Source organism: Dipodomys spectabilis, unplaced genomic scaffold, assembly GCF_019054845.1.
Source record: "Dipodomys spectabilis isolate Male_0828 unplaced genomic scaffold, ASM1905484v1 ptg000002l, whole genome shotgun sequence".
NCBI lineage: Eukaryota > Metazoa > Chordata > Mammalia > Rodentia > Heteromyidae > Dipodomys > Dipodomys spectabilis.
The window spans coordinates 49,435,727-49,460,000 of record NW_024870679.1 but is presented as its reverse complement, the minus strand read 5'-3'; the positions used below and the strand labels follow the sequence as shown (position 1 = coordinate 49,460,000).

General features: G+C 42.8%; 2 protein-coding genes across 2 annotated transcripts in view; one reads left to right on the top strand and one right to left on the bottom strand.

Annotated features, from left to right (window-relative positions):
* Window positions 1-14,595, bottom strand: part of Znf691 (zinc finger protein 691) — a 40,655-nt gene extending 26,060 nt beyond the window's left edge. The window contains exons 1-4 of the mRNA XM_042677222.1: window positions 14,472-14,595; window positions 6,241-6,311; window positions 2,121-2,207; window positions 1,534-1,872 (exon numbers count right to left, since the gene is read on the bottom strand). Of these exons, the coding sequence (XP_042533156.1) occupies window positions 1,534-1,872; window positions 2,121-2,207; window positions 6,241-6,311; window positions 14,472-14,593 (619 nt within the window). The 5' untranslated portion in view covers window positions 14,594-14,595. The remainder of the gene's footprint in view (window positions 1-1,533; window positions 1,873-2,120; window positions 2,208-6,240; window positions 6,312-14,471) is intronic.
* On the top strand, window positions 14,588-19,813 carry LOC122105947 (small vasohibin binding protein). Its single transcript, XM_042677250.1, has 2 exons — window positions 14,588-14,705; window positions 19,431-19,813. The coding sequence occupies exons 1-2, from the start codon at window positions 14,592-14,594 to the stop codon at window positions 19,515-19,517; spliced, it is 201 nt and encodes a 66-aa protein (XP_042533184.1). The 5' UTR covers window positions 14,588-14,591; the 3' UTR covers window positions 19,518-19,813.
* The last annotated feature ends 4,461 nt before the right edge of the window (window positions 19,814-24,274 follow it).

Here is a 24,274-nt window from a genome sequence, read left to right as displayed (position 1 = left end):
AAATGCAGATTGCATTGGGTTGGATTGGGGTTTTTGGTAGATGAATTTGTGTGAGGGGAGGGGGAGCAGCACACATGTGCAAGTGTGGAGTTTAAATCAGGGCCTGGCTGTTGACTCTGAGCTCTTTGGCTCAAGGCTACTGCTCTACTGCTTGAGTCACACCTCCACTTCCAGCTTCTTTTTGGTGCTTAATTAGAGCCTGCCTAAGCTGGCTTCAAATGGTGATCCTCAGATATCAGCCTCCTGAATAGCTAGGATTACAGGCATGAGACACTGATGCCCAGCTAGTCAGATATTTTTTACATCACTGAAGCTAGTTTAAGGAACATTATCTCTATCTTCCTGCCCTCCAAAAACTCAGGAACTCCAAGAGAGGACTATGAAGTAAATTTTTCCCACAACTGGGAATTCTGCAGCCATGGTTATAGGTTCCTTGATAATGGAGCAAAGAAAGATACCTCAGAGAGGGGAAGTCTCATACAAGCCTTACAAGCCATTACTTGTATTTTTCCAGGACTTCTATTGTACAGAATTTCCCAAAGTCAGATTGTTTCCTCACCAAAAATGGCCAGTCCCAGCTTCACTGAGATCAGTTGGCTTGGTTGGTTAAGGCTGAGCCATGCGGGCAAATAAAAACTTTGTTCATCATGAAAGAAAGATTTAAATACACAGGAACAAAATAGATTCTGACAGAGCTCATTCAAAGCCAGACACCAGTGGCTCACACCTATAAACCTAGCTACTCAGGAGACTGAGATCTGAGAATAGATGTTCAAAGCCAGCTGGGGCAGAAAAGTTCATGAGACTCTTATCTCCAAATAACCATTAAAAAGCTAGAAGTGGAGGTGTGGCTCAAATGGTAGGGTGCCAGCCTTGAATGAAAAAGTTAAACTAAGGGACAGAGTTCAAGTCCAAGTACAGGCACAAATAAAAAATAAAGCACCAAGAGATTTTATCTTTCTTGCTGTTCTTTTTAATGTACTTATAATGTACTATGTGATTTTCTTTTTGTTTCTTTGTATGTTCTTCCCCCATGGCATAACCCCTGTTGTCCCTGTATTTGATTCCGGTGTCCTGCATTTTGCATATACATTTTCTAATTTGGGGAGGGGAAAGGAAATAACAAAATGCTGAGGTGGGGAGGAGAGATGGTAGGGGGAAAACAAAGGAGGGGGTAACAATGCTCCATAGGAAATGAACTCATTACCTTGCTTATGAAACTGTAATCCCTCTGTACAGTATCTTTTATTTATTTATTTTTTCAGTCGTGGGGCCTGGGCGCTGTCCCTCAGCTCTTCAGCTCAAGGCGAGCACTCTACCACTTGAGCCACAGCGCCACTTCCAGCATTGCATTTTCTGTTTATGTGGTGCTGAGGAATCAAACCCAGGGCCTCATGCATGCAAGCCAAGCACTCTACCACTGAGCCACCTTCCCAGCCCCCTGTACATTATCTTTACAATTAAAAAAATATATTTAAGAAGAAAACAAAACCCAGAAAACCCACCTCACTGAAATGCCACGCCCATCCTAACCTGCCACCTGCAGCGTCACGGAGCCTTCTCGACTCAGGTTCCTGATCCGGATCTGACACTGGTAGGGTCCTCGGTCCTCAAGGCTCACATTGTGGATCTTCAGCGCAACACTTCCCTCCTGGGCATTTTCCACTAGCTCCGTCCTGCCCGCATATTGCGGCATCAGATCTTCGTCCCTGCTCTCCCCGTGCCGGAACACGTGCACGGCCTGCGGGCGCTGCAGGCGCGAGGGCCGCTGCCACCTCACCTCCTCGGGCACCGACCCTGGCCAGAGCGCCAGCGGGCAGGGCAGCTCCACCGTGTCCCCTGGCCGCGTCAGGTGGAACCCGCCCGCATCGCCTGTGGGACGTCAACAACAACAACAGCTAGATGTGCGGGAAGACCTAGAGAAGGGACTGGCAGGGATGTGGGAGGAAGAGTTGGGTGAGAAATGAGACAGAGGAACTCTTGGGGAAGGGCAGCACCAAGGAAGAGATTAGGGAAAGAACAGCACCCCAGAAAGAAAGAAATTCTCTGGTCAAGCTTTCATGTTCTTGGGAGTCACCATCAGACATCTTAGGCAGGGAAAGACATTCTGAAAAACCTACCTGACACCTGTGCAGACACCTGGAGGAAGAGGGTGAGGAGGCAGCCAAGGAGCCAGGAGCCAGAGGAACTTGCCATCCTCATCCACACTAGGGCAGAGACCGGAAGAGAGCTGATGAGCTTGGCCTGAGGGAGGGTAGAAGCTAGGAGCTGGAGCTGAGACCCAAGGGGCATGGGCCACACCGGCCTGGCTTACAAGGCCAGATCTACCATATCCCCTGGTGGTTGTGGGTGAATAAACTTGAGACTCTATTTCTTTACCTTTAAAAGGTTGTAATGGCCATGCCTCCCTGCAGGACTACTGGGGGACCAAGGGGAAGCACTCACACAGAGACTAACACCCAGGATCCGTCTACAAATGCACAAAGGAGGATGATAGTAGGGATGAGTGAGGAAACAATGAGTGTGACTTAAAAGATGGAGGAGGAGTCTAGAAGGGTGAGAATTTATATCCAAAATGAATCAAGTAAGTCCTGATCGGAGCACTGGCTTCCTTTTGCTTTTAGTGTCTTGGTTGGCCTTGGGAAGTGCCTGTTTCAAGGCAGACTTTACCCATGCTGCAGCTTGAGCCCTTTTCTACAGCCTTTCAAGTTGGCACAATACCAAGTAAAGATGCAGGATCCCTCCTTGCGGCATGAAGACCATGATTAAATGAGGGTCTTCAGACAAAACCCATCTAGCTATCTCATCATGTGTCCCTTTTTGTGTCTATTAAGTGACCTATTGGCCATTTTTTTGTCCTTTAATGTGTTCTTCTAAGGAGAATGATTTCTCTACCGACCTGAGGATCCTGAGAAAGTGAAAGAGCTAAAAAGAATGAAGAGGCAAGACTGTAGCTATTAACCAATGGCTACTCCTTATGGGTTTCCTTGTGTATGTTCCTTTGTAGTTTCCAATTTTTCTGCCTCAAACTTGCACCACCTTGGTTATCAGAAGACCAATCATTTACTGAAAAGGGGAGGATAAGCATGACCAGGAAAGGAAGCAGAAGGAGCAGAAGCAGTTATGCTGGAGGGCCTCACAGGCCCTATGACATGCAGCTGAAAGACAGCAGGGCCCTCTTGTTTTATTTTCCTGTGCACTGTAAGAACTGTCTGGACCCCATATGATCTTGGGGCTTGTTCTTCTAATCTATTTGTCCAAGATGACCACTTTGTCCATCACATTCTCATGCAACATACTATGCCAACATTATAGTAACTAACATCATATTTGTGTATGATTGGGTTAGCACTACCTCATTATTATGTTTTAAATGGTCATGTTGTTTTGTATTAATAATAGTACCCACTTATTGCGTCTTAGGTGTTCTACTTATATTGTCTTCAGTCCTAACAATAACTCTGAATGTAGGCCTTGTTTCCTTTCTGGCTTAGGAGCAGCAATTGTATGCATATCAAGGCACTGTACAAGCAAAAATGCCAGGACTGTTTTCCTGGAAATTGAATGTGAAACAGAGAAATTGAATGAATGCATGAATGAATGAATAAATGGCTACATATCAGGAGTTACAAAATAATATGAATATGAACTTTTCCCAGGCCTACTTCTCAGACCTGAACTTCCACATGGAGTGAGGAATTCCCAACTTAGAGACTCAAGCTCTGGCTCTCACACTTTATGAAGAAAATTTCTCCTACACATACAGTTTCACATCTTAATCTTCATCACATATGTCATAATTTTGGACTTTTTCTGTTCTTATTGTAAGAAAATCTGGAAATTATCTTTCCCATTCTCCCTAAAAGACAAGCAAATTAAATCTACAATTCCTTTGCTTAGGGATAATGTTTCTTCAAATCTATTTTTATGAATATATGTAACCTTTTCTAAATTTTTAAGATTATCTTTAAGTAGCTGTACAGAAGAATTACAATTCAACCTATCAATTTGAGTATAACACATCTTGATTCAATGTCACCCCTTCCATCATCCTCCCCCATTGTATGCAACCTTTTAAGAAAATAAGACTGTTAGCTGGTCGTATGGCTCAGCAGTAGAGCATCTGCCAGCAAGAATGAGGCCAAGAGTCAAGAAACAGTAAAGCTTAGTTACACGTCAGCTCTCATGTTAATAATCATACCCATAATAATTAAATGAGAGTCTTCAGATAAAACCCATCCAGTTCTCTTGTCTTGTCATTTGTCCCTTTTTTTGTGTGTTAAGTAGAAGTTACCCATTGGTCATTTTGTCCTTTAAGGTGTTCTTGTAAGAATTATTTCTCGACTGGATCTGAGGATCTTGAGAAAGTGAATGAAGAGAAAGAAGAGGGAGAAGAGGAAGCAAACTTACCGATGTTGGAATCAGAGACCCTTGTCCTTTAGCACTAGAGCTGGAGTCTCTAAGTTGGGAATTCCCTCACCCCATGCAGAAAAGTTCAGGCATCAAGCAAGAGTATCAGGAAGAGCCTGAGAACTAGGTGTGGAAAAAGTTCATATTCTGTTCTAAAGACCAAAGCCCAAGGCAGGGGCTCTCTCTACCCAACAGTCTTCTGGCTACCCCTACAAACAAGCAACGCCCAGTCTGTCTGCCCTTGATAAAGGAACAGAGCAGAGAGGAGGATCCCTAAAAACGAGGGAAAACTCCTAGAGCTATTGGGTAGAAGGGACTGTTGTACATTGGCTTCCTTCTCCTCTAGAGCTAACCGCCAGCAGTTTCTCCTCTTCATACAATTTGATCCTATCACAACCTTTCTGAAAAGTTTTGACCTCTTTACTTTCAAAAGATAGTAAATTAGAAGATCCATTTAGTTGGTCAAAATATTTACCAATTAGCTCAATTCTTTAACTCACTCCTTTTATCTCCAGCTACACCTGATAAGTACTTTTCCACAAACTTGCTTTCTGTTCCTCAGCATTTGATAAACTCTTGCTTTACTCATACCCATAATTGTATATTCATAACATCCATAACTGTAACCTTGACAATACATTGTATGTTCATAGGTATCCTGCACTTTCAAAAAGATATGCCATATGTATAGGTTCCCTGTGATTTTCTTTTTTTCTCTTTCTTCTTGCTTCTCTCTCTCTCCTGTTTCTTTCTGTCTATCCCTTTCTTTTTCACTTAACATTAATTAGGAGATTCCCATGGTGGCACACATGATGCCCGCCTCAGCTCACCCATGCTAGGTATAGCTGTAAGCGATTTGCCTGTATGTCTCACACAGGCCATAGCATCTCCTTGCTTACTTGTTTGGAGCAGACTGCTTCACCTGCAGGAAGCCTAGGAGGTCACCAAAGCTAATGCCCAGGGACATCAATCAAAAGTGATGGAAATGTTCTGTGCTGTCTGTATGATTCTTCCCAGAGTTCCCTAGTGGGACTGAGTAGCTCAATAATGCATTTTTTTTTTTGTAGGTCGTGGGGCTTGAACTCTGGGCCTGGCCGCTGTCCCTCAGTTCTTCAGCTCAAGGCGAGCGCTCTACCACTTGAGCTACAGCGCCACTTCCGGTTTTCTGGTGGTTTATTGGAGATAGGAGTCTCACGGTCTTTCCTGCCTGGGCTGGCTTTGAACCGCGATCCTCAGATCTCAGCCTCCTGGGTAGCTAGGATTACAGGCGTGAGCCACCATCGCCCGGCTCAATAATGCATTTTATATTAGCTTTTTTCCTCTTTTCTTCTGCTATGTCTGCTTCCTGGGACTCACTTCCTAAAGAAACTCTTGCAATGAAGGATTTGTTTCACACAAATTAGGAGGGAATTCAGCCAGTGTGTAAAGCCCAGCATTGAAAAAATGCATATATATATATATATATAATTTATTTGTCATGGGAACTCTTAAATTCCTCTATTGTAGTTTTGTTTATTTCCTTGTAAAGATGCTGTACAGAGAGGTTACAGTTACATCAGTAAGGTAATGAGAACATTTCTTGTCGGACATTGTTACTCCCTCCTTTGTTTTTCTCCCACTATTTCTTCCCTCCCCTACCTCCCTTCCTCCTCACCCTCAAAGTTGTAAGGTTCATTTCCAACATAGTATCCTCTATTCTAGTTATTAAGACATATGTAATAAACTGTTATAGATTGAATTTGCCCTACTGTGCTGAACACTATTGTTGCTCTTATCTAACTACATTTTGGTACCTATTATCCAACATCTCTCTAAAATCCCCTTCCATACCAAGGTTGTTTTTTTGTTTTGGTTTTGGTTTTATTTTTCTTCTCTGATGGTACAGGGGATAGATGATTTCTCTGAAAATTAAGAAAGAAAAAGAGATGCAAACATAAATATAGATATTACTCATAATCCCAGAATCTAGTGATAACCTCTATAATATTTATTTTATTTATTTTTTGTCAGTTGTGGGGCTTGAACTCTGGATTCTGTCCCTCAGCTCTTCAGCTCAATGCAAGCACTCTACCATTTGAGCCACAGCAACACTTCCAGTTTTCTGTGGTTAATTGGAGATAAGCGTCTCACAGCTTTTCCTGCCTGAGCTGGCTTTGAACCATGATCCTCAGATCTCAGCCTCCTGAGTAGTTAGGATTACAGGTGTGAGCCACCGGCACCCAGCTTTTTTTTTTTTTTTTTTGCCAGTCCTGGGCCTTGAACTCAAGGCCTAGGTACTGTCCCTAAGCTTCTTTTGCTCAAAAATAGCACTTTGCCACTTGAGTCAGCACCACGTCTGTCTTTCTGTTTATGTGGTACTGAGGAATCAAACCCAGGGTTTTATCCAGGCTAGGCAAGCACTCTACCACTAAGCCACATTCCCAGCCCAATATTTTGATCTATTTTACTTTCATATCCCTTTCCCCACAAATTTAGGCCATGCTATCAACAACAACAACAACAATAATGTGTATGTATAATTGTTTCAGTCTCAACCATCTTGATTCTGACTTTAATTTATTAAAATTTTCTTTTGGGAGCTTATAATCCTTTATTAACCATACATCAAAATACAAACATTAACTTATAATGTTTTATTTATTTACTTTTGTTAGTCCTCAGGCTTGAACTCAGGGCTTGAGCACTGTCCCTGAGCTTTTGTGCTCAAGGCTAATGTTTACCACATGAGCCACATTCTACTTCTGGTTTTTGGTGCTTAACCAGAGATAAGAGTCTCAGGGACTTTCCTGCCAGGAAAGACTTTGAACTGAGATCCTCAGATCTCAACCTCCTGAGTAGCTAGGATTAAAGGTGTGAGTTACTGGTGCCCAGGTATTTTTGACGTTTTGAGACAGTGCCTTGCTATATAATCCATTCTGCCTTTGAACTTGCAATGTTGTGTGAGTCAGGCCTCCCACTCTCCATCTTCCTGCCTCCACCTCTTCAGTACTAAGATTATAGGCATTCACTACTACATTAGTCTGTCTTCTGAATTAAAAGGGGAGATGGAGCTCTAAACTTCCAGTTAAATAAACATGGATCAATGAACACAAATGTTCATCTCTATCTCCTGAAACTCCATCAAAATATAATTGTTGGAACAAACAAGAAAGTCCTATAAAGACACAAAGAATAGGCCAGAAAATAACTGTGGAATAGAAATTCGAAACACTTTTGAATGAAGGGAAGCAGATGGATGACTAATCGAATAGAACTAGGACTCTGACACAACTCCCTGCAAGGCTGGGGACAGTGGCAAGAACAAAACTGATTCTCAGCTGAGAACCTTCAGACTTGGGATGGGTGGACCCAGGACATGTTTTACCTCACTAGGTGGTTGTAAAGACTCAAGTAGCTCAAATCAGTCAAATATTTAGAGCAGTGTTTGACACTCAATGAATGATGACCACTATTATGGTTTGAGGAAAGACTCCAACTTGAAAGACAGAGATCAAAATAAACAAGATAGACAATCTAGAGGGAGGACAGAAAGAAAAAATAAAAGCAGTCAGTTACACTTAAGTTCTCATAAACTGGGAAATAAGAGAAGATCCTGACTCTATGAAAAAGAGTCAGGAAACAAAAATGCTTCCAGAAATTGAATGGGTTGTTTTGTTTTGTTTGTTAGTCGAGGGGCTTGAACTCTGGGCCTGGGTGCTGTCCCTGAGCTCTTCAGCTCAAAGCTAAGTGCTCTACTACTTGAATTACAGTGCCACTTCTGGTTTTCTGGTGGCTAATTAGAGATAAGAGTCTTAAAGACTCTCCTGCCCAGGCTGGCTTTGAGAGCCTCACATCTCAGCCTCCTGAAAATTTTTATAGTAGAGGGACTGGGGAAGTGGCACTTTTCTGAACTGTATTCTCAGCACTCCTTAAAAAAACACAAAATGTATTTTTTTTTAAAATAGGATTGAAAAAAAATCAATAGTGGATCTGGAGAATACAAATCAGTCTTTTATCTGGCAGACTAAACAAACCAAGAAATAGAACATTAGAGTGAAGATTTAAAAATAGGAGCCAACCATCCCCAAACTCTTAGAGCTTATAAACCACTTCGGCAAAGTAGCAGGATACAAAATTAACCCACAAAAATCAGTTGCCTTTCTGTACACCAACAATGTACAAGCAGAAAGAGAAATCAAGGAAAAACCCCATTCACAATAACTTCAAAAAAATAAAGTAGGAATTAACCTAACCAAAGATGTAAAGGATCTATTTCATGAAAACTATAAAAGCCTAAAAAAAAGGAATCATAGAGGATACCAGGAAATGGAAAGATCTCCCATGTTCCTGGGTAGGCAGAATTAACGTAATGAAAATGGCTATAATGCAAAAATTGATATACACAATCAATGCAATTCCCATTAAAATCCCAATGACATACTTTATTGAAATAAAGAAAACACTCTAAAAGTTCATATGGAGCAATAAAAGCCCTAGAATAGCCAAACTAATTCTAGGCAAAAGAAATACCACAGGAGGGATCACGATACCTGATTTCAAGCTCTACTATAAAGCCATAATAACAAAGACAGCTGGTACTGGTACAAAAAGAGACCCGAAGACCAATGGAACAGACTAGAGGATGCATAAATAAAGCCACATATGTACAGTCAGTTGATATTTGACAAAGGAGCAAAAGACATACAGTAGAAGAATCATAACCTCTTCAACTATTGGTGTTGGGAAAACTGGGTGGCCACATGCAGAAAATTGAAAGTGGACCCTAGCCTATCACCATGCACTAACATCAACTCAAAGTGGATTAAAGACCTTAACATCAAACCTGATACTCTGAAACTGCTGCAGGACAGAGTACGAGAGATACTTGAACTTATAGGCACAGGCAGGAACTTCCTGAACAGAGTCCTAGGGTCACAACAAATTGGAGAGAGACTGGACAAATGGGACTACCTTAAAATAAAAAGTTTCTGCACAGACAAAGAAATAGCAACCAAACTAGAAAGACATCCAACTAATTGGGAAAAAATATTTACCAGCAAAATATCAGACAAGGGTCCTAATATTCATTATATACAGGGAACTCAAACTAACCCCTCATAAATCTAACAAACCAATCATGAAATGGGAAAGGGAACTAAAGAGAGACTTCTCAGAAAAAGAGATAAAAATGGCAAAGAAACACATGAGGAAATGTTCATCATCCCTGGCTGTAAAGGAAATGCAAATAAAAACAACACTGAGGGAGGGGATGGTAGGGGGAAAACAATGGAGGGGGTAACAATGTTCAAGAGGAAGTGTACTCATTATCTCACTCATGTAACTGTAACCCTCTGTATAGTATCTTTACAATAAAAAAAAAAAGAAAAAATAATAATTAAAAAAAAAAAAAAAACACTGAGATACCACCTTACTCCAGTCAGAATGGCCCACATCCTAAAGTCAGCCAATGACAAATGCTGTAGGGGATGTAGAGAAAGAGGAACCCTACTGCATTGCTGGTGGGAATGTATACTAATACAACCACTTTGTAAAACAGTCTGGAGATACCTCAGAAAGCTAAATATAGACCTCCCCTATGACCCAGCCATACCACTCCTAGGCATCTACCCTGAGCAACAGGAACCAGTATACAAAGACACATGCACTTCCATGTTTATTGCATCACTGTTCACAATAGCCAAGATTTGGAAACAACCCAAAACGCCCTACTACTGATGAGTGGATCCAAAAGTTGTGGTACCTATATGTAATGGAATATTATGCAGCCATTAGAAAGGACAAAATAATGGCATTTGCAGGGAAATGGATGGAACTAGAGCAGATTATTTTGATCAAAGTTAGCCAAGAACAAAGAGACAAATGGCACATGTCTCCCTGATATGTGGATGCTAAAGCCAAAATACAAGAAGATATGGCAAAGTAACAGGACTCAAGAAACAAACAGCCACCCATTTGATCATATCATTGCTAAATGACTACATATTCTAGACCATATGTATGGTAGATATATGCACACAACAGAGGGAAGCCAGGAGGAGGAACAGAATAAGTAGGAACAGCCTACACTAAGCAAAAGGAAAGAAATGTAAACATTACCTGATGTGGAAAAAATAACTTGTATTGTCAAAGCTCATAGAATTCACAAGCTGTATAGACCATGGTAATGACAATTTGCCTTGTGAAGGTTAAAATGTGTTTGTGACTTTAACTATCACTGTGAAATATGTGAAATTTATGCAATCACCTAATCTCAATTAAAGAAAAAAAACGAGAGAAGGGATGGGTTAAGAGAGATGGGTGACAATGTTGTCAGACACTTGTACTCATATACTGTTTTGTAGAATGGGAACTTCTTTGTACAACTACTTAAAAGACAATTTTAAAAATTAGTGAAAAAAATAAAATAAAAATAAAAATAGGAGCCAGGCATGGGGTTGCACACCTGTCATCCCAGTTTTCAAGAGGCTAAGGCAAGAAGATGGTGAGTTTGAGGTCAGCACAAGAGCTACATACTGGGAGGCGGGGGGGGGGGGGGGGGGAGGGAGGGAAGGAGAAAGAGAGAGTGCATTGAACTTAGAGAACATTGCCTAGAATTAAAGCTTATATTTCCCATATGAAAAAAGGGCCACTGAGTACTCAGCACAATAACTGAGAAAAGCTTACAGGATACATTATTGTGAAAATTCAGAATATTAAGGATGAAAGGGGAAAAACATCCTAAGTGTTTCAGAAACAAATGAGCAAATAAATTTTCCATAGGAAATAACAGAAATCAGAATAAATCAAACTTCTAAAGTATCTAGCCTATGAGAAGCTAGATGATAATAAATTAATGCCTTTACCATTCTGAAAGAAAGTGATTTCCAATCTGGAAATCCATCAATCAAGTGTAAAAAACCATTTTATTTTTATTTTTGTGCATGTCCTGGGACTTGAACTCAGGGGCTGGGCTCTGTCCCTGAGTTTTTTTTGCTCAAGGCTAGTGTTCTACCACTTGAGCTGCAACTCTACTTCACGCTTTTTTTTTTTTTTTTTTTTTGATGGTTAATTGGAGATAATAGTTTCACAGGCTTTTCAGTCCTTCCTGGGATGGCTTTGAACCATGATCCTTAGATCTCAGCCTTCTGTGTAGCTGGGATTACTCGCCTAAGCCACCAGCACTTGGCAGGATAACTTCTTTTTATTCTTTTTTTTTTCTTTTTGAAACTATAAAATTAACTATATACTTTTTTTGTTTAAGTTTGTGTTGGGAGCTGTTATTTGTCAGTTGTGGGGCTTGAATTCGAGGTCTGGGTGCTGTTCCTGAGCTCTTTTTGCTCAAGACTACTTGAGCTCTACCACTTTGAACCCAGCACCACTTCTGATTTTCTGGTGGTTAATTGAAGATAAGAGTCTTATGGAGGGCTGGGAAGGTGGCTCAGTGGTAGAGTGCTTGCCTTGCATGCTTGAAGCCCTGGGTTCGATTCCTTAGCACCACATAAGCAAAAAAGAAAAAAGCCGGAAGTGGCGCTGTGACTCAAGTGGTAGAGTGCTAGCCTTGAGCTGAAGAGCTGAGGGACAACACCCAGGCCCAGAGTTCAGGCCCCAAGACCTGACCCAAAAAAAAAAAAAAAAGAGTCTCATGGACTTTCCTGCCTGGGCTAGCTTTGAAAGGTGATCCTCAGCTCTTAGCTTCCTGAGTAGGTAGAATTACAGGCATGAACTTGTAATCAAGACGGCGCCTGGCCATCTCAAGGTTTTGATGTGATGTGTTTGATTGCTGCTCTCACAGAAATCTCCTTGGGGAACTTTATGAACTTCCAACTGGCCAAGTCTGGTATAGGTGTGTGACAGGATCTTGGTGATGGCTCCTAGAGCCTCTTCTGGGCTCCAACTGTGCACTTGAATCAGATATGCTGCCACCATCATGGCAGTTCGGAGTGCCCAGCCTCACAAAGCATGTAGACACTCTTGCCCAGCTGTTGGTATCTGAGAACAAATTGGACTCCTCTGTGGAGGTTAGCCAACTCAGGCACTCCGGACAAGTCAGTTGTGCTGAGCAGCAGCTGTTCAATTCCTACTTTCTTCCACTCCTTGAAGGAGCAGCACAGGAACCTGGTCTCCTATTCCCACTCAGGGTGAGCACCCCATGAACATTCTCATCTGTTCTAGCTAGTCATGGTTTGGTAGCCCAACTGGGATCACACACCCCAGAGCATGGAGAGCACATTCAAGCACCAAGGATCTGTCTTTAAAATTCAAAGTCAGTTCATCTTAGGTCGTAGTCTTCCCAGACAGGATGAGAAGCTTTGGTTTCAGTTGCCTCATTCCTGTAGTTGAAGAGAGATTTTTTTTTTGGGGGGGGGGGGAGGGAGCAGGTCTGTTTTCACCAACAATGGAATCACTGTCTCTCAGGATAACTTCTCAAAAGTGAAGCTACTTAGTCAATGGTTGTAGTGATTTTTAATAGGGCTGAAAATTATTTCAGTTACAAAAGTGTATGGTACAATAGTATTAACGTCACTGTGTCACAGATCTCTAGAAGTTTTTCATCTTGCAAAACAAACTCTATACCCGTTGAGCAGTAACTCCCTTTTGCCACCCTCCCTACCCTGACAACCAACCACCATTCACTTTAATTTTTAGAGTTTGACTAGTTTAGATTCCTCAGATAAAAGAAATTGGGTCAGAATGATCTTTTTGTATGTTGTGCTCATTTTTAAGGTTTTAACATCTAGTGCTAAGCTGGTCCCCAGAAAGGATATAACAATTTATCCTTAGACTGAAGTAAGTGTTCATCTGGGCTACCCACTCAATACTTGCTTAACACCGGATCATTTGTTTCAGTGTTTTCTACTTTGAACAAAGGGGGTGGCCTGACCTGTTTTCCTTCGGATAAGTCACTGTCCCATGAATGCTGCCTAAAATACTTGCTCCAGCCCTTACTAGAAGTGAGTGACCTGAGACACTTATCTTTTTCACCTGTGAAGTGGAGATAATAATAGCTAATCGCTATATAAGTATTATATAAGTATTATTCGTGAGTAAATGTTAAACTCTGGAAACAGTGCCTGGACTACAAGAAGGTCTAAAGAAAGGTAGCTATAGTTGTTACTTTGCATCTTTTTGGGTCAATCCTTGCTAACCTGGCACATGGAATAATATACAACGATTTTAATTTACATCTCCTTGATTACCCGTGGACCACAAGTCTCTGTTTTCGTACTGCCAGGAGTTCTGTCAGATCACTGTGGCAAACAGGCCCTTCCTTGACCCTCATTAAACTCTCAGGAAAGTGGCAATCACCGAGGCTCACTTTCCGAATTAAGAACCTGAGGTTCAGAATTCCAACGCTGAGCAGTTCCAATCCCAGGATTCAGCTCTTAGTATACAAGGCCTACCAGCTGTGCTCAAAGATATTGGGGGGTGGGGTAGAGTAAAAAACCAAAACCAAAACACCCAAACCTTTTGTTTCCGTAAACCCTCTTCGGCCCCATGCCCGTCCCACCCCCGCCAGGCCCCGCCCCCGTCAGGCCCCGCCCTGTGCTTTCTACGCAGGCGCCGAGGGTCCAGCGAGCGGGGGAGGCTCCGGCCGCGACCCCGCCTCCGCGGCGCGACCCGCCCAGTCCGAGGGCGGCGGGCTCGGCGCTCGGGGTCCCGCGGAAGGGGAGGGCGAAGGTGTCCCCGGCGTGGGGCCCGGCCTGCGACTCAGCGGAGACCCGAAGTTCGAGGCCAGGGAGCGAGAGGTATTGAGTCGTGAGTCGCCATCTTGCCGCGGGGCGGGGAGGGGAGAGGAGGGGAGGGAGGGAGGGAGGGAGGGAGGGGCGGGGCGGGACGGGCTGCGCGCGGCTGGCGGGGGCCCTGGGGCGGCTGTCCCCGCGGACAGGCCCGGGGAGTCCCGGGCCCAAGTGGCCCGGAGTCTCGGCCTCGGAGCGCCGCTGCCCCGGGTCTACTTGTCGGAGGCCCGCGCGGCCGCTGCCGCAGGGAGGCCGGGGGAGTGACCGTGGTCCCCCGTTTGACGGAGCGGGGAGGTCGAGGCAGGACCGAGGGCTTATGGTCTTGCCACCTGTGCGTCGCCTCACCTGTCAGAGGTAGGGCCCAGCCCAGGCATTGTGAGTGACCGGCAGGTCCTTCTTTGTAGAGAGCTGCCTCTTTCGGAAGCCTCCAGGTCAGCCCACCACGGAGCGATCAGCAGCCAAGCCATGGATCCTCCTGCGCGGAAAGAAAAATCCAAAGTTAAAGAACCTGTCAGCCGCGTGGAGAAGGCTAAGCAGAAGTCTGCTCAGCAGGAGCTGAAGCAGAGACAAAGAGCAGAGGTGAGAGAGAGAGGCGGGGCTCCGTGTGCCTTGCAGCCTTTGGGCAGAGAAAAACTGGGGAATGAGGAACTCTCCTGGGGGTGTCTTGCTTGCCCCTCAGGAAAGACAGGTTCCTCGCAGATTTGGAGACAGGAGACGTCTGGAATCCAGAAAATCACATGTCAAGTTAGTGTCAGAATCCCAAGCAGTGCCAGGTCCCCAGATGACTCCTGGCCCTGTGGGAGAGACCCCAGGAAAGGAGCGAAAGGAGCTAAGTGTGCGGGAGGGGTGAGAATCGGAGAGGGAGAGAACCAGGGTCCAAGCAGCCAGCACATGCTTTGGACTGGGTTCAAAAAGTACCTGGTAAAGGCCCGCTTTAGCCCACCAGGGGGTTCCTTTGTTCTTCCAACACAATCAGGGTAAGAAGAAAAAGCTTTAGACTGTATACAATACTAGTTTTAAGCACATCCAGACATGAATATTTAACATCTCCCCCAAAAGCCCCAAAGGAAAAAACCCTCACTGATATTTTCCTTTTTTATTTTGAGGAAAATAAAAAGTATGGACAATTAATTAGCAAATACCTAGTGGTCAGCCCCCGAAATTGGTCGTGGTTACCATTTTGTCATATTTGCCTGGACTCTTATAAATAAAAATCACACATAACTATAAAATCCCCCTTGTCTATTTCTTCCTCATAGGTGAGCACTGTTTTGTTTTTTTTTAATACCATTACATTCAAATACTTTGATATCTTTGAATGTACAACTTTTGTTTAAATTTTCTATGCTAATAAAATTCCATTTATTGTATTTTGTTTACATTACTTTTAGAGTTCTAAAAGTGATATAGCACAAGAATCTTTTTTATGGGGCTGGGAACTTGGCTCAGTGGTAGAGCGCTTGCTTTGCATGCCTGAGGCCCTGGGTTCAATTCCTCAGCACCACATAAGCAAAAAGAAAAAAAAAGAAAAAAGAATCTTTTTTTTTGGGGGGAGGGGGGTCCAGTCGTGGGGCTTGAACTCTGGCCTGGGTGCTGTCCCTCAGCTCTTCAGCTCAAGGCTAGTGCTCTACCACGTGAGCCACAGCGCCACTTCCGGCTTTTTTCTTTTTTTTTTGCTTATATGGTGCTGAGGAATCGAACCCAGGGCCTCAGGCATGCAAGGCAAGCACTCTACCACTGCCACCTTCCCAGCCCCAAAAAGAATCTTTTTTATGTGTAAGTAATACAAAGTAAGTAGCACAAGAATCTTTTTTATGTGTGCTGGTACTAGTGCTTAAACTCAAAGCCCTGAACATGATTATTGCTCTACTAGTTGAGCTATGCTTCCACTCACAGCTTTTTGGTGGTTAACTGGAAATAAGTCTCACAGACTTTCTGGTCTCATGGACTTCCCAGTACTAGCTGGCTTCGAACTGTGATCCTTATATCTTAGCCTCCTGAATAGTGAGGATTACAGGTATGAGTCTTTGGTGCCCAACTCAGCTCACAGTTACAATTTTACTAGACATTGCCAAATTTCTTCCAGAAAGCTTGCTCCCCTACTAGCACATTAAAGGCTCTCATTCCTTCCTTTTGGTCTAGCCCATGGCAGTTTTTGGTTTGTTTGTTTGTTTTAAATCAGATCCACTGGTTAACAGGCATTGAGCTGCTGCTATGTGCCAGGAACACAAGAACTTGAGACATTGGATCAGACAAGGCAGAGAAGAATCCCTGCCTTATGAAGCTTACATTCCAGCTAACATAATAAATTAAAAGCATGTTTGAAGCTAATCTGATGAGCTGAAATCACCCTTGTAACTAAGGCAGACTGTCTAAAAGCTGTGGTCTTGATTATTCCTGGATTCAGGCCCTGGGGTCATTTTATTGCTTTGTTCTATGGTGAAAAGTTGGAGGGGTGATGTGAGGAACATCCCTCTGCAACTGTCCTCTGTGATACTATAAAGATTGTGCTGAAGACATTACTCATGTCTTTATTGACACCCTTCCTGGGAAGTTCCACAGTTTAAAATTATTTGTCTGACTTCAATTCACAGTTCTTTCCACGTGACTTTGTACAAGATACTTAACCTCTCTGAACTTTCTTGATAAAATGAGGATGATAATCTGTTTCACTCACTGTTACAAGGAACAGAAAGAGGATATGTGGTCTAGTTTCTGGAGTGGTAGAGGCAAAAGGATTTTGAGACCAGCTCAGGCAAAGATATGTCAAGACCTTGTCTCAAAATAATACTACCAGGCACAGGTGACTTCTGCCTGTAATTCTAGATACTCAGGAAGTTGAGATCTGAAAATCATGGTTTGAAGCCAGCTCAGGCAGAAAAGTCTGTGAAACTCTTATCTCCCATTATCTGCCAAAAAAAAGGTAGAAGTAGAGCTGTGGCCCAAGTGGTAGAACACCAGCCTTGAGAAAAATAGCTCAGGGACAATACCCAGGTTCTGAGTTCAAACCCCAGGACTGGCACAAAAGGAAACAAAAGGGGGCTGGAGATGAGGCTCAAGTGAAAAGTACCTGACTAGATGCTCCAGGCCCTTCCTGGGTTCAATCTTTAGTACCACAAAGACAAGCAAAACAGTATGCGTGAAAATATACAATAACTGACAGCAGTTATGATCAGGAGTCATTGTACTTCCATGCATTCAGTCTGTGCTTTTCTTGTGGACTATAAATTAAACAACTGGTTGTGTTGATGGTCACTTGCTGAGATGTAATTTTAAGATTGTACTCTAGTGACAGCTGGCACTTGGGTTCTTAGCCAGGCTGGAGCCCAACCAACACCTGCATGAATGAATACATGCAGACCCATTCCAAGGCAGGTGTTATGTTCCCCTTTTACCAAATCTTTCCTGGAATAAAGTAGGAATGTATAAAGCATATGCCCTGGGGAGGGAAGAGGGTTATCCTTGCTTTAAAGCCATGTTGTGATCAGAGTGCAGGAGTTAGGTCTCTAAAAGCTTTTGTTGCCTTTGGCTTCACCCTACAGCTGCCTTGCTGTTTCCTTCTTCCTGTGCCTAGTGTCCTCTCCTACAGTAAAAATGTCACAGAACCCCTTGCATGGCAGGGGCAGGGATACAGTTTCCATATGGCACTGCTAGTGACCCTATCTTTCTTGACCAAGTCTTTCATTCCTTGGCTCATACACCCTCTCTTCATTTCTAGTTTCTTCTTTCTCTTGCTTATTTTATTCTTCCCTTCCCTATAACTCCTTGCCTCCTTGATCAGAAGGTCTGCAAGATGCTATTTAATATCCCTTTCAGCTCTTGAGAAAGTGAGATGCAGATTTCAAATGCTCACTAGTTATTGAATAAATGAGGCAGAAATGGTTTTAATATGTATATTTTAAAATGTGTATGTGTGTATGTAAATCAAAGAAGCACTTGGGAGGCAGAGATTGGGAAAATCACAGTTCAAGTTCCACCCAGGCAAAAAGTTAAAATGTTTTGCTCAGCAAATGAGCCGTGTATGATGGGTCACAAATATAATCCCAGCTATGCAGAAGGTACAGGTAAGAGGATGGTGGTCAGTCCTTAAAAATAGCTGAATGCAAAAAGGGCTGGTGGTATGACTCAAGTGGTGCAGTACCTACCAAGCAAGCATAAGGTCCTGAGTTCAAACTCCATACTACACAGAAGAAAGAGAAGGAAAAAGGGGAAGAGCGGAAGTGGAAGAAGGAAACCCTTTATATCATTCCAGGCACTGGCGGCTCACACCTGTAATCCTATCTACTCAAGTGGCTGAGATCTGAGGATCACAGTTTAAAGCCAGCCCAGGCAGGAAATTGAATGAGACTTTTATCTCCAATAAACTACTAGAAAACCAGAAGTGGCGCTGTGGCTCAAGTGGTATAGCGAGCGCTAGCCTTGAGCTGAAGAGCTGAGGGGCAGCACCCAGGCCCAGAGTTCAAGCCCCACGACTGACAAAAAAAAAACAAAAAACCCTCTATATCAACTACCCAACTAAAGAAATAGAGTGTAGGCATGGTGAAGAATATAGAGAAGGAGTTGGGGAGCTAGAGAAAGCAAACAAGTATGGTTGGGGCCTTAAATGCCATGCCAAGCGATCTGGACTTTATCTGCAGACTGGAAAATCAGCAAAGATAAGTGTATAAGGGAGCACCCAAAACACCTTGGTCCTTTGGGAAGGATAACTAGAGGCCTTGAGTGGGGTGTGTATGTATAGTCCGGGGAGGCAGGGGTTATCAGGCACTTAGGAGGCATCTGTTACACTGGTCCAGGTAGAAAGAAGTACACTGTAGCCGAGGGCAGGCCATGGTACTAGAAATGTGGTAGAAAGAAAACTGCAAGAGACATTCTATTGTAACTATTCACTAGAGAACTGAGACTAATCATGAAATGTCTCAATTTGTAAAAGAAATAAAGGGTGTATGTATATGTGTGTGTAGCATTCCATTGTCTTGCTTTCCCTAGCACTGACCCTGGACTCTGTATGCTCTGTATTAGTATACTTAGAAGTCTTCAGAACTGAACCTGTGTTTTTCCATTGTATTTATTTATACATAGCATCTTCCACTTTACCATCCTGTTCAAATCCTACCATCCCCTAAAGACCAAACTGCTGCTTCTTTCTCGTTCCCGGATGGAATTACTGCCTGCCTTCCTGTTCCCAAGTTACTGTTGCTCATGCTGTTTCTGTTGCAGTTTGGCATTTTCAGAGGACTTGGCCTCTACTGTGTAGGCCCTCTGAGCAGCTGCTTCTGTTGCTAACATATCTGTTTCTCACTTCAGATCTATGCCCTCAACAGAGTCATGACAGAGCTGGAGCAGCAGCAGTTTGATGAGTTCTGTAAACAGATGCAGCCGCCTGGGGAGTGAGCCAGTCCTGGGTTTCTTACCAACTGAGACCCTGGAGCCTTATTTGTGAGCGTGTTCATACCTAGTATTGAGCTGATTATAGAACTAGACAAGAAGACATTTGTGGATAACTCTGAACTTCCTATGTGTAATTTCTGCTTCACTGGGTCCTCCACTCTGAATCTCACCCAGTGCTTGCTGAAGAGACTTGTCTTCTAGATTTTTTTAAACCTTTTTTCTATTGTTTGAGAAAAATCAGTGTTTCTTGTAAAAACTGTATCTTCTCCAAAAGTACAAATAAAATACTTATGAAATGACCATTTGCTCACACTTTAGGGTTGGGGGTGCCTAGCCATAGAAAGAAGTAAAAATGTGGGCAATAAGAAACTCTCAGCAAGCTGGGCGCCAATGGCGGCTCATGTCTGTAATCCTGGCTACTCAGGAGGCTGAGATCTGAGGATCACGGTTCAAAGCTAACCTAGGCAAAAAAGTCCATGAGACTCTTATCTCCAATAAACCACTCAGAAAACTGGAAGTGGCTCAAGTGGTAGAGCGCTAGCCTTGAGCTGAAGAGCTGAGGGATAATGCCCAGGCCCAGAGTTCAAGCCACACAACTGACAAAAAAAAAAAAAGAAACACTCAGCAAGCAAAAAGACCCGGGTGCCTGAGCAGGGTAGAGAGGAGAAGATGACTTTCCAATGTTCATTCCTGTTGACTAAAGTTCTATGTACCCTACTGACCATAAGTCTTCCATCACACAGGTAGAAATATGTGATTCTTTCCTTCCATTTCAGTCACTAGGGCTAGGAGCTGAAAGCCTTCTCTTGATGGAAGTAAACAGTGCAAACCATTTTTTTGCATCTTTGGGGCTTCTCTATCAGACTTATCCCTTAGAAACCACTCACTCACCATTCAACCACCATTTTTAGGGATCAAAGTATAAAGTTCTTTCTGCCCCAGTCATTTGCTTCAGGACTAGGGTTCATTGCGACATGTTAATGCTAGAGTGATTTTAGTGCTAAACAAAAGGAAATTGTTCTCTCTGGATATTTTATTGGGGAGTGGGGGGAGATGGAAACAAGGCAGATCACAGGCATATAAGCCAAGCACTGCCACCTCTTAGAGCTGAAAATGCCTGTATGTTCCCTACTGTGTGGCTGAGAACTCTGACTGTCCCATCTCTGTGTCCCTGCTACCTCTGAAGTCATTGAGAATAATTCTAACTGCTGTGGCTTTTTTTTAGGAGTAAACTGAGGTGTTAGAATCTTAACCCACAGTGAAGATGCTTTTGAGTACCTGAGTTGCAGCTAAAGATAATCTCTATATAGATTTATTTTTATTTTTATTCAGTCATGGGGCTTGAACTCTGGGCCTGGGTGCTGTCCCTCAGCTCTTCAGCTCAAGGCTAGCGCTCTACCTCTTGAGCCACCGCGCCACTTTCATTTTTCTGAGTGGTTTATTGAAGAGTCTCACGGACTTTCCTGCCTTGGCTGGCTTTGAACTGGGATCCTCAGATCTCAGCCTTCTGAGTAGCTAGGATTACAGGCGTGAGCCACCGGCACCTGGCTAAGGATAATCTCTATATCGATGATCCCCATAAGTGGTAACCAGATCCTATAGTGGCCACCAAGTTTGAGTTGGTTTTTTTTTTTAATTTAATTTAATTTTTTTTTTGGATGAGTAGAGGGTTAGGGAACAGCTTACCTTTTAAACATAAGAAAATGCTATTATTGTAGTATACTAGATAGAGCTCTGTTTGAGAGCAAAATGACCTGAGTTACTGGGGCTCAGAGAGCCTCTTTTCCCCACTTGTTTTCTTCCTCTTAGGATCATAATTCAAAAATAAATTATGTGGTAAATAGCATATGTACCTCCCCAACCACTTTTCAGATTGTTTTACAGGGAAATCATCATTTCAGACTAAGTAATGTATAAGCATTGTTTGGAAAGATTCTGACCCTTAGGGTCTGTTTGTGTTTGCATGCCTAAACCTTGGACATATTCTTATCATGTAAAAGCACTCTAGTAGGGCAAAATTTTTCAAACTGCATTAAGTTGATTGTAAAACTTAACAAACTGACTTTTCACAGGCATGGTAGGGTTTACCTGTAATCAAAGTATTTAGGAGACTGAGGCAGGAGAACCACCAGTTCAAAGCTTTGTAGATCATTATAGATAGCCTATTGATTCCACACCCAAACTCAGCAAGGGGTGGTTTCTTTCTCTTTTTTCTTCTTCTTCTTCTTTTTTTTTTTTTGTTGGTCATGGGTCTTGAACTCTGGGCCTGGGCGCCTGTCCCTCAGCTCTTCAGCTCAAGGATAGTGCTCTACCACTTGAGCCACAACACCACTTCCAGTTTTCTGAGTGGTTTATTGAAGATAAGAGTCTCAGGGATGTTCCTGTCTGGGTTGCCTTTGAATTGGGATCCTCAGATCTCAACCTCCTGAGTAGCTCGGATTACAGGCGTGAGCCACTAGTGCCGAGTTTGGGGGTGGTTTCTTAAAGGTTAACTGCAATATAGAATCTGATACCTTACCAATGAGCTTTTTATACTTTGATATATTAAAATCCTTTTGAGGTTTTGAGTCTTGCCATATGAACGGCTCTTCCACTCATGTATCATTTGGAGATACCAGGCATTGTCCATTTAGAAAATATTGGATCACTGAATTATGTAGGTCTTCTGAATGTTGACATGTAACATTACAAAACTCCACAATTTACTTTCAAAGCAGTCCTTATAGGGGCCTATATATTGATTTTGATTCTGCTCATAGAAATTCTTTCGGGAACTACATCTTTTACTTTTGAACATAGAAAAATCTAAACATTATTTGGGGCCAAACCTGATAATTCAAGAATAGGACATTAGTCAGGCACTGGTGGCTCACACCTAGCTACTCAGGAGGCTGAAATCTGAGGATCACGGTTCAAAGCCAGCCCAGGTAGGAAAGTCTATAAGACTCTTATCTCCAATTACCAGAAAACCAGAAGTGGCACTGTGGTTCAAGAGGTAGAGAACTCACCTTGAGCTGAAGAGCTCAGGGACAGCGCTCAGGCCCTGCAACTGACAAAAAAAAGAAAAGAAAAAAAAAGAATAGGACATTATTGTCTAATCCCAAGCATTAGGTTTTTGAGCTAAATTAGATTGGTTGAGAGTAACAGATTTTCCCCTCTAGCTCCTCTTGTACCCAAGTATGGGGCTAGCTTCTGGCCCTAAGACTTTACGTGAACACAGTTCTTAGGTTGGAGTTCTTAATATAGCACCAAGGAACATGGTGCCATGAATATGTGTAAGCTACAATACTACCATATAATAACCTTGTATGTTATTATAGCAACCTTGTATATTATAGAATTCTTTACTAGAAGCCATGAGTCATCTGCAAAGCAAAGATTTTGAGTTTTAAGAACTGCAGCAGGTAGCAGAAATACCTAACAGTAAACTGAAGGAGATGAAAACCTCACAGGACACAGATATATTTGTCAAATATGATAACATGAAGGTTGTAGCAGAGACACAAGTACAGAACCCTGGAAAAGGATGCTGTCTGTACATTTAGAGCCATATCACAATGATGTGGCTTTCTTTAGACTGGTACTTTGAAAAGAAAACTAGTTTTAAGTCAGGCACTGGTGCCTCATCCCTGTAATCCTAGCTACACAGATTTGAGGACTGCAGTTTGAAGCTAGCAGGGACAGAAAAATACATGACATTCTTATCTCTGTTTAATCACTAAAAGCCAAAAGTGGAGTTGTAGCTCAAGAGTTAAAGTGCCAACCTTGAGCCAAATGAGAGCTATGAGCCCTGAGTTCAAGTCCTAGTACCAGCACCAAATATTTTTAAATTAATCTAATTTTAGATTTGATGCATATTTGTCACATACATTGTTCTAAGAACTTAAGGAAAATCAGACTTGTAGAAGGAGCTCTGGTGCCACCTCTGGGAAGAAGCAGAATTAGCCAGTGAGCCTTTCCCATATGAAGGTGCAGGACCATTGTTTCTAGAGGTCAAAATTCTATGTGAGGTACAACTTTAGCAGACAATACTATATTCCCATCTGATTTGAATTTGAAGAAATGAAGTGGTATTTCAGTAGCTAGAGTTTAGTATTTGAAAGCTTAGAAAAGAAACAGGTCATGAGACCATGCTCCCCCAAAAGCAAGTAATACCTTCCTGCTGTCAATATCTCATTGCTAAACGAAGCAAAAGGCTTTGCACCATTAAAATACAAACATTTTAACGTTCTACAAGCATTCCAAATGGGCAAGCTCTGCTCTCAGAGCCAGAATCTGGAGCTATAATAACTGCTAGTGAGGGGCCAGGTGTGGGGCTTTCCCCTGCAACTTCAGCTACTGGGGAGGTAGAGATAGGAGGATGGTGATTCATGGCCAGCCCAAGAAACAGCTATGTGAGAGACAAAAGTAGGAGGATTGCAATCAGAGGCAGACTCTGGACAGAAAGACTATCTGAAAAATAATTAAATCCAAAAGGGCTTGTGTGTGTGTGTGTATGTGTGTGTGTGTGTGTGTGTGCGTGCGTGCGTGCGCACGTGTGCAGCCGCGCACGCAAGCACATACATGCACTAAGTAATCTGACTAGCAAACAAGTGCAAGGTCCTGACTTCAAATGACTACAAAATAAGAGCCCCCACCCTACACACACACACACACACACACACACACACACACACACAGAGCACACAGAGTTAATTCCAACCTGGCAAAACTGAGGCAGAGGCTACACCAATTTGGGAAGATTCCTCTCCTTTACAAGG